Genomic DNA, 10,613 nt, shown 5'->3' on the forward strand with positions numbered 1-10,613 from the left:
GTAATCGTTATCAGACTATCCACTAGTAATCCATGTATAACCGCAACAATTCATTAGTTTCAGTAGATTAATAATGAATTACTATCAATATACGAGGAGAGACAATAGACAGATTTGAGTATCACTGTCAGATTATCCACTAGCAATCAATGTGAATCCACCCGAATTCATTAGTTTCGCTAGATTAATCATTAATGAAGAGACAATAGACAGTTGGACACTATCTATATTCGGAAGTCCTAATTAGAGCCTAATGGCTGTCAGATTGAAAGTTACAGACTAATGCTTAGATCGAGGCATACATGATTAAAGCCAGATTTAATCTCTTGATGATCATCACCACCTATATGATCAATGGTGGATGACCTCTCGTCTTCATCTGATGAGTCATTACACTGAAGCTTATTGACATTGTCCGTATGAATCTTATAATTGCAGTTCACATTCCTTAGTGCGGTTGATTTGCAATTGAATATCCTGATTCGGTCCAATTGGTTGGCATAGCAACCATTATCAGACAAGCTTAGTGATAATTGCTTGTGCTGATCATCAGGCTCATCGCTTTCTTGTTGTTCTTGTTCTTCTTTTTCTTTTCCTTCTTCTTGGTCTTCTTTGTACTGCCTTATCCGATCATGGCTTGTCGTGGCTTGTGATGGATCATTACTAACACTGAGGAGCTGCTGTACTAGTGGCAACGTTTCCGGTCTGCTTATGGTGTCTGCATCTGTCGATCGTTCCGTTGATATTGTCGATGATGTCGACAATGAACCAAATTGAGTCCTCAGTTGTTGCTGCCTCATCAGCTGTTAACAAAACCAACATATCAACCAGTTTTAACATTTGTAGTCCAGAAGAAGGCATCTACCATGCACAGGAATTAAAACTGTTTATTTCACCACATTATCAAACAAAGCAGCACGCTAAGTACTGACACTATAAACAAGTATGTATTGATAAAACAAGGATTTAGCACTATTAGGAGCTGAGTAACCAATGAACATTAAAGTATTAGAGTAATGATTAGAGCAGTATGCATACCAGCAACTGGAATCCATCCGCAATTATAACATCAGAACTCGAAATGGAGGATGCTCTATCTGTTAGATTTGAGCGGTTTTGCAAGGAATCAGAAATCACATGACCAGAGTCCATCAACCTCTCATCCCCAGAGCTTGATTTAAGGTAATGCTCCATGTGATCTAATGTGGCTTTGGGCGTTTCAAGCCAACTGTTCAATTGTGACCCATGCCCCAAGCTCAAGGAAAAGCCACTGTGCATTGATCTATTATTATCAACACCATTCTGATGGTTACTCTGTTGTGTCGACGGACTGCCCGCAAGCATGTTAAAGCGATTCTCAAGCAACGTGGCACAATCCGGATTCCTGTGAGTGAGTTCAATATCGGCCCAGTTAACAATCAAAATCAAGCAAGCCATTATTATCACTTAAATATAATTAGCTCATGATATTGAACAGGCATCAATGTTACCTGACATGAGTCATTTGCTGCAAGAAATGTGCAGGTTGGTCTTGCCAGCTCTCTCTCTCTCTTTGACTGAGAATATCACTGACAGTAAGCTGCTTTTTGTTGGTGATTAGGGATTGCTCAGAACATGTTATAGTCTCTTCATCTTCCAACCAGTTTCGGAAAACTCTTTGGCTGAACCTCGATTGTGAGCCCATCGCTGCAAGCATTAGAAAACCAGTTATTTATTTAGACAGTCATCACTGATCGTGTAACAATTATCCATTTCTACAATAAACCAATCCCTTGTAAGAGTTACTATTCGATTATCTAGATGCTTAAAATCTTGACTCTTGGTGATTATCCATTTCTACAATAAACCAATCCCTTATAAGATTTTCTATTTGATTATCTAGATGCGTAAAATCTTGACTCTTGGTGATTCCATTGATTCTTTTAATCAATAAAGCTCCGGTTTACTACTTGGCTACCCCGATGTTTAATTATTAAGTCTTGACTCTTGATGATTCCATTGATTGCTTTGAACAACAACGCCGCGTCTTAATGACAATGAAATTATTTTCCTAGTTAGCATAATTAATCGGGAATTTGTAGAGTGGATTGAGATGACGACTAACCTTCAATTTGCCCACTGTCGTCATGCTTCATGCTTCGATACATCTGCAGATGCAGAAGTAGTACAGCAATTAAATTGTAATTAGCAGCTAGCAGCCGTCAGCTAATCACCAATGCAATGAGTATATATCAAAACCCTAATTATATTTACCAAAGACAGTAAGCAGCTACTGCAGTAGTTTCCTCGTAGGTTAATCACAATTAAGATCCTTAAATAATCATAATTAAGCCGGCCAGGAAAACAAGCACCGTGACGCTCAAGCTATTCGCTTAATCTCGATTATTGAGAATGATCATACTTGCCTGCAAATGGCTCTTGACATGGGCAATCGTCAGCCCCTTGATATTCATGATCTGTAACACCGATTTAGGGGTGGCTCCTGCAGCAGGCACAGGTTCATCATTTGACAGTTCATTAATAATCATTTGACATGTTAGCTACTAATCAATCATGTGCGTCCTAATATTATACTGCTGATCAAGGGTGGAAAGAGATATGGTTCATTGTTATAACAATTATCTAATACCAATTGGATAATTACAGGTGAATTCTTTCAGGAAATTTATTAGGATGGATGATTAATGCCGGCAAGGATCAAATTAGAGGTGGCGATAGGGATGAAGGCCTGGTACAAAGGTATGAATATTACTAAATTTTTGCATGGAGGGTTTTATTAATTAATGGACGAGCAACCTTAATCCAGTAGCTGTAAGCAACCTTAATGCTGCAATTGAGCAGAGGTGGAATATTGATACGGGCAGGCGTAATACAGTATGAAGTGACCTTAAATCAGTATCACGCAGCCATAATCCAGTATCAAGCCACCGTAATCCGCCTAAGGTCAAGCTTAAATGAGCTGAGGTGCTTTAATTTGACGGGAGGACTGAGAAGGGAAGGCATTGATGGAGAGGGATGTTCCGGATGGGTGAATTAGGGCTGGTGGGTGAGGGCGAGAGTGTGTGCATTTGGGGGGGGATAGACAAGCACAGAGAGAGAGAGAGAGAGAGAGAGAGAGAGAGAGAGAGAGAGAGAGGCAGGCTTACTGTCTTGGCCACCGAGACGTTCAACAGAGTCTAAGAATCGCTGATGGAGGTCGGAAGTCCATCTGAGGCGGGGCAATTTGGAGCGCACGTACTGGCGAGAGGGGTTCGCTGCGCCAGGCCGAGCTGGCGACTCAGATGACGATGATATATCCGATCGGCTTCGCTTGCGACTGGTGGGCGCATGTCGACCGATTGGGGAGGGGCACCCCATCATAACCACTATCACTTTAGAGTCTACTCTCTCTCTCTCTCTCTCTGTCTCTCTCTCTCTGTATATATGTGTGCCCCCGCGCGCTCGCGCACCCGTATGTGCAGGATTAATATAAGTACGCTTATTGTCTGTAACTCCGGTGATGACAAGCCATAGATTATATATTGTATCGCGCCCCTGATGAATGATTAATTATAAGCATCTGGGTTATTGCTAATAGGTATAACGTGGGTAGCTTACTGTCGAAGCTATCGGGATATGGTGGATAGAGAGAGAGAGAGAGAGAGAGAGACTGTGTGTGTGAGAGAGTGAATCGGGCGCACAAAGTTTTATACGAGGGTAAGAACGTGAATCAGAACAAAGGTTTAAGGTTTTATAGAGGTATCAACTTTCGAGAGAAGAAAATCTCTCTCGTCGAGTACGCTCTCTCTCTCTCTCTCTCTCTCTCTCTCTCTCTCTCTCTCTCTCTAGTACGCTCTCTCTCTCTCTCTCTCTCTCTCTCTCTCTCTCTCTCTCAGGGGGTATCCTCTTCGTAATTGCCTTTCTACCGGACCCCCATTCAAGGCACTAGTCGGCGTCTAATTCACAGAAGGCAAAAAGTCAAATTTCATTTTGTACCCCTAACTCCAATCCATATCCTTTCCTCTTTCTTATTCAATCCACCAAGCACTTCCTATAAGACTTAGCAAGGGTGCAGTGTGCACCAAGCATTTTGTATCCCCAACTCCCATTCCCTACCATAATCCAATTCTTTTTCTTTATCTTGTTCATTCCACTTCCCACAAGATTTAGAGCCACGTCGCATAGGAGGGTAGTGGCGGAAGCGAAACACCACTCCCAACACTAACCCTCGGTCACACAATGAGGGTTTGGGGGCACTAGGGTTTCATAAACCCACCATTTACCTTGCTCACACCTTGCAGAGTCACACTTCTTGAGATTGGGTTAGCAGGGGCTACAAGGCTAACACATTTGATTGGTGGGGTCATCTTGTTGCTCTACAAAACAACTGGTGGTTATTGTATGCTTCTCACCATCAATGAGTGTTGTGTCAGACATCGAATTGTTTCATTCTCTCTTTCACTGATTGCAAGGTTAGCTTGAACCCAATAATCTGATTTAACACTACAAATGCTGGCATGGCCCAGCTCAAAAAGAGGGAAGAAAACATACAAAACATATTTACACTCATGTTGGATTTTAATAGAGTCCCTTACCATAAAAAGAGGGGAATAAAAGTCACATGACAAAAAGCAAATCACAACAACTCAAACTTCTTTAAAATCACAAAAAAAGTTAGCAAACCTATTTTATCCACTAAGGTGCTCATAAAGACACCTTAAAGACAAAAAACTATATTGCTGAAAACAAAACTATCTTTGCCTTCCACTAAGGTGATTTCATCAAGAAGACAAAGGGATGATTGCTACATTTTGTAGTAAGCTAAAGGTGTTATGTTCTCATTTTGTGTGTGTGAGTACTTTCTTTCTTTGGTGTTTTTTTCAATTTTTTGAGTTTCTTGTATTTTGTCCCTCCATCTATCACTGCACATAACTCATGCAAGACAACAAGATGTATCCATATTCCACAACAAAGTCAAATAATTTATGCTCTACATTTATAGCCAAATCTTTTTAACATTTATCTCCCTAATGATAGCCCATATCTATAAGCCTGATTATTCATACATTTGATATCACATAGGAGGGCATGCTTGCACTTACTATAGAAATCCACTCTACTCATAACCTTCTCAAAACTCCTCCAAATCCTTTTGATAAGGGGAAGATACCAAAAAAGATTAAATATATTATCATTTTGTCTTCCACAAAAGGGGCACAATGGATTAACTCTAGTGGCGCTTCCCCACTTTATCTTTTATAGAAAACTTCTAAAATAGGAGTCTCCATCATATCAATTTGAGCCACTAAGAGGGAGTGGCCAAACCATTAGTTTATCTAGGAGGAAATATTTGTGAACCTTCTCTTCCAAACCTTCAATTTGTCTAGAAGAAAATATTTGCTCCAACATATCTTAACACTTTCAAACACCTTATTACAAGGGGAGAAAGTGAGCCTCTCTTCAAAGCTTTGAAGAGTTAAACCTTTGAATGACACACTCAATTGTCCAACACATTGGAAGTTACCACCATTCCAGCTATATGCCACTTTGCTCTCTTCTTCTAGAATGTCGAATTGTAGCCATTCGTGCTCCCTATAAGTAAGGTGGAACTATATATTTGAGTGGCATACCCCCTTGATTATGGCCACTTTGATGCCATCATTAAGTTCTCTAGCAATGTGATATCCTTCATTAAAGTTCTTTAGCCCTTATGGCTAGATTAGTAGCCATATTCCTTCTAGAGCCTTATTCCCCCCATGGCCTTTGGAAAAGGAAACCACTACTTCAATACACTTTTTCCACCTAATCTCACAACTCAAAAAGGGAGAGGAAGTTTCCTTCCAAATCCTCTTGATGGCATTATAGTACAAGAGTTTCTACATGAAAGGAAGGGCCTCATTACATTTTAGCAACACACACTTTGTTATAGAAAAACAAAATATGCATATGATCAAACCATGTTATCTCTAATAGTACTTTATACACAAGGTTGTGGAAAATCCACCATGCCCCTTAGTTAACATAAAACCTATTCAATGCATTAGCTTGCCATATGTGACACCTTGATGTTCATTGTGCCATGTATAGGTTGGAGTATTATCATTAATATTATAGGCATGCCCTTCAAATCATGTTGAATTGCAAGGGAGTCCCAAAATTTCTCTCCTCCTCAATTATTTGATATATCCCATAGGATTTGTCGCATGCTTGCTATTCATGTTCCCACCCCCTGCTAAGATTGTGGCATGGCATGCTCAAATCAAATGGCTCATCTATATCCAAAAGCTCACCCTTTGATCATAAACATTAAAGGCATATAGAGACACTACATTGACCTCTTCCCCATCATCAAAGTTTATCCTAACTACCACAATTGGTCCCTTTTCGTCTGTCCATTTCAGTTTAGCCTTGAGATCAACCTTGATGTAAATTAGTTTTCCTCCTCTTTCATGGAGCACTATTGCAATGAATACATCATAGCCAAGCAACTCTAGATCATCAATTGTTGAGCTAGTCTTTAGCTCCTATAAGACCACCAAATCAAGCTTATATTTCCTAATTAGCCTATTTCACGCTCATTCCTTTTTGTGGAATAGTATCTTACGATGTTCTAGGATATGATCTTAAACTTCCAAGTTACCCTACTCAAAATCATTGCAATCATAATAATCATCATCCCCTTCACCTAGGTAGGCATAGATGTTGCACTTTGCCAAGGGCTTACTTTGCAACTTCTTGAGAAAAATTCCTTAACTTGACCTCCCAAGTGATTAGTTCCCTTTTCACCTTTGTCAAAATTTTCATTCTCCTTGCCACCCCATGCTTTTTATTGAGACTTGATTGCCTCTACCGTGCTTCTATCATTCTAAGGTGCACTTGGTGCTCCTTTGCCCTTAACACTCCCTTTGTGCAGTTAAGTGGGGTGCTTCTTTGCTACCTTCACCTTCTCTAAGGTTGGAGTAGCCCCTTTTGTACTAGCTTGACAAGAGATAAGGTAGCATGACATGTGGAAGTCTCTCTACTCTATGTCAAAACTCTTCTTCCTCTCCCCATTGTGCCTTTGCAAGTGATCCCATAGCTTTCCTTCCACTACTTCCATGTCCACCTACTCAAGTGCAAATCATTGCATAATCACTTGATAATCTCTCTTCACTTTGCATCTCTCACCCTCCTTGATAATATTAGATTGACCACCTTCACATACATGCCTCTCACTACAAGAGATTTGCATACATGTAGCTAAGGAGTAGCCATGTGCTTGCTACACTTAATTACCACTAATGGCAATAAGGGGAAATGAATTTGTCACTCCCCCATCTATTATGTCAATAGTGATGGGTCAGAACTACCCCTAACACTCACCTTTTTGGATAATGCCCTCCTCTTGATACAATTTACTTTTTCTTACTTGATAGATGTGCCATTTAATGCACCAAAATTAATATTCTTTGTCTCATGAACTTTTATGGCTTCTTGTATGTGTTGAATGTCTAAAATTGCACATGTAGTTTTCAAGAATTGCACTTGCATTTCTTATTTTTCTTTGATTTGCATGTTTATGATATGCTGTCAATATGCTCAAATTGATCACCTAGTTCTTTATGGTGTGACATATAAGCCTTTTATGTGCTCAAGGGGATACCTAGTACATGAAACCCACCCTTGTGTAACACGTGTTCTAAGTGATTTTCTAAAAGCCCCCACTTCATACATTTTTGGATGATTAAAATGGCATTTATGGCCGCTTTTAGGAATACATTATGCCTTCAATATCTGAACTTTTCCTTAAGATTGAAAAAAAGTGTTCAAATAGTACGTTATCTAATTTAGAGGGTCTGCACCCAAAGTCTATGGCTTCATTGGTATAGGTTACACATATCGTGAATGTATTTAGTATTATCTATAATTTGTCTTAATTATATGATAGCAATGGAACTTTAGCTTAGTAGCAAAGGCCATTTGAGTTGCCAACATGCAAAGGTGGTGACATATGGTGGGCCATGCAAAAATTTATCCACTTTTGATTTGTCTCCCTTCATCCACCATGCGTGTGTGTCCCTCCAAATGTGTAACTTATGCATATATTGGTTACCCATCTCTATGTGTGTGCATGTGTGTGCACGCGCACATGCCACTTGTCCAAATGTATCTTATCCAACCTTCTCTCTCCCCCCCTTTGTGTTGGTTTCTTTTACCAACCTCTCTCTTTCTCAATGCATGCTTCTCTTATGCAAGACTACACACGCATCCCCCCCTCTCCACACACACACACACACGTGTATTGTAGAGAGGGGTAGAGAGAACTTATCCAAAACACACACACACACACACACTCTCTCTCTCTCTCTCTCTCTCTCTCTCTCTCTCTCTCTCTCTCTCTCTCTCTCTCTCTCTCTCTCTCTCTCTCTCTCTCTCTCTCTCTCTCTCTCTCTCTCAAATATATAGGGTTTAGTTCTATTAAAACTCACTATATTATGTGCATTAAAAGCCCATATTCTAACTCCCCTACATTTGAAATGTTTAATGACTTAATACATCCTTTTGAATTGAAATCCATAAAAAATTTTGAGAATGCTTTATAGAGAACCTTGTTATAAAGTTTTCTTTTGTAAGTTTTCAAGAATAGTACTATTATTTTGTTGAATTCTTGTGATAGGCACGTTTTCTTATAAATAAGTGAAGCCCCTAAGTTCTCTCTCTCTCTCTCTATATATATATATATATATATATATATATATATATATATATATATATGTTTGGGTGTCTCTCTTGTATGTGTGTACATCATCCACATCTCTCTTATTTTTATAGAGAAAAAGAATGTTCATTGTCCAATTTATAGGCCAATCAATAAGAAATTAAGGAAGAATGTATGAGAACAAGAGAGAGAGAGAGAGAGAGAGAGAGAGAGAGAGAGAGAGAGAGAGAGAGAGAGAGAGAGAGAGAGAGAGAGAGAGAGAGAGAGAGAGAGAGAGAGAGAGAGAGAGAGAGAGAGAAAGAGAGAGAGAACAAGAGACTTTTATCACCTATGTAAGTATAACAAAATATGTCAACAAATTATTGCAAGTGCATTTGGTCAAACTATTTACTCCAAGATTTGTTTGGCAAAAGAGTGCAAGTAGGCTTGTTGTTTGCGTTATATGTCAATCGTTTGAAAATTATTAGAGATAGAAAAAGAAAGAGAGGAATGGAAGGATGAGAGAGAGAGAGATGATCTAGAAAGTTTGGATGAGAAAATACTAATTTGAATAGACATGATTTCCAAAGACAAATCAACATAGAGGGTGGGAGGTGGGATACATACATACATACATACATACATACATACATACATACATATATATATAAAGTGTAGAAGTATGTAAGGAGGACAAAGAGGAGAATTACAAAGATAACAAGGTGGTGGTGATAATGGAGACAAATGTTGGAACAAGTAGACTATTTAGAATGAAAATAGGGGGTCCCCAAAAAATGATTTCTCCAAAGCTTGATCCAAAACCTTGTTTTTAATGCTTCCCTAGTAGGGAGAATTAGGGCACATCTCTCTCTTTCTCTATACCCACACATTGAGAAAAAAAAAATCTCTCTTCTAACTTTGGTAGTCTTTTTGAAAATCTTCTTGCTACAAACTAAGTTCACATCAATGACACACGCTTTAGTTGTGTAAATTAGTACTAATGAAGAATAAGTGCACTCACCATGCATCTTTGAGACATTATGGAAGGAAACTATCATATTGTCCACTTTGCGGACCCATTCTCTACCTAGGGGTTCACTACTAGGAAATCCTTTGCATCAACTCCATTCATGAGGCCTTTGAACAACCCCTTCTGCTTACTTATGTATTTTCATGAGTTAAATGGCTATTTTTTAGCATTGAACTATGGGTTTGTCAAAAATTAGTTTAAAGTAAATGAGGTTTTTTACATTTTCCTAAAATATAGCATCTAAAAATACACCTCTTAACAAACTAACATGCTACTTACATGTTACAAGGTGAAACCCCCAAGCTTCTATGTCACTACTTATGGTTTCTCTAGAGCTCAATCCACAATTTTTGCATGTAGCATGTTTTGTTCAAACATAATTCAATGGAAGAATCCAATCTAACAAAAGATAGTGATCTGCTTAAGCTCATATGAAAAATTTGTTGTGATTGACGTAGTTGCATGGTGGAACATCTACTCAGAAGCCTTCCCTGAGTTTGTGTTGCTCAAATATTGTTCATCTTTTTTCTTGTTGCTTGATAGAAAGAGTTTCAATTAAAGAAAATCAATCAATCAAAGAGGACTTGAATAAGAATAATTGGTGTTTTAGGCTAGTTCAAGTGGGAAAACTATCAATTTACTTGTGAAAGATGGTAGGATAGCATCAAGACAACCTCCAATTCTATCACATGGAATGATGAATAAAACTAGAACTACTACTCTTTCAAAAAGGAGATACGTGTTGAACAACATATTATGAAAATTTGCATCTTGTTTCTTGCCTCTTTGTCAAGGGCCATATTTATGACTTGGGCAAAAGAAAAAACCCAAGTTGTCACATAGGAGTCTAAGATTTTACTCACATGTTCACACGGATGTTGTCGTTCAAGGCATTACCAAGAAATTTCGTCCCCCTATCTTAATTTA

At 38.8% G+C, this 10,613-nt stretch overlaps 1 protein-coding gene across 1 annotated transcript; it reads right to left on the reverse strand.

Annotated features, from left to right (window-relative positions):
- Positions 1-237: 237 nt before the first annotated feature.
- Positions 238-3,707, reverse strand: LOC148037246 (uncharacterized). Its single transcript, XM_087676175.1, has 6 exons — positions 3,147-3,707; positions 2,406-2,482; positions 2,105-2,147; positions 1,491-1,686; positions 1,039-1,384; positions 238-803 (listed from the first exon to the last, which is right to left on the reverse strand). The coding sequence occupies exons 1-6, from the start codon at positions 3,358-3,360 to the stop codon at positions 273-275; spliced, it is 1,407 nt and encodes a 468-aa protein (XP_087532301.1). The 5' UTR covers positions 3,361-3,707; the 3' UTR covers positions 238-272.
- Positions 3,708-10,613: the final 6,906 nt, after the last annotated feature.

Source organism: Lygodium microphyllum, chromosome 4 (assembly GCF_053477565.2).
Source record: "Lygodium microphyllum isolate KBCC chromosome 4, Lygodium_microphyllum_v1.1.10, whole genome shotgun sequence".
In the NCBI taxonomy this organism is placed as follows: domain Eukaryota; kingdom Viridiplantae; phylum Streptophyta; class Polypodiopsida; order Schizaeales; family Lygodiaceae; genus Lygodium; species Lygodium microphyllum.

What these genes read in the sequence shown, in the direction of transcription:
- LOC148037246 (XM_087676175.1), bottom strand. Translation starts at nt 3,360, where the DNA reads ATGATGGGGTGCCCCTCCCCAATCGGTCGACATGCGCCCACCAGTCGC. An exon ending in CGACAGTGGGCAAATTGAAG is followed by an intron (nt 1,687 to 2,104) that starts GTTAGTCGTCAT and finishes TAATGCTTGCAG; the next exon opens with CGATGGGCTCACAATCGAGG. An exon ending in CAGCAAATGACTCATGTCAG is followed by an intron (nt 1,385 to 1,490) that starts GTAACATTGATG and finishes ACTCACTCACAG; the next exon opens with GAATCCGGATTGTGCCACGT.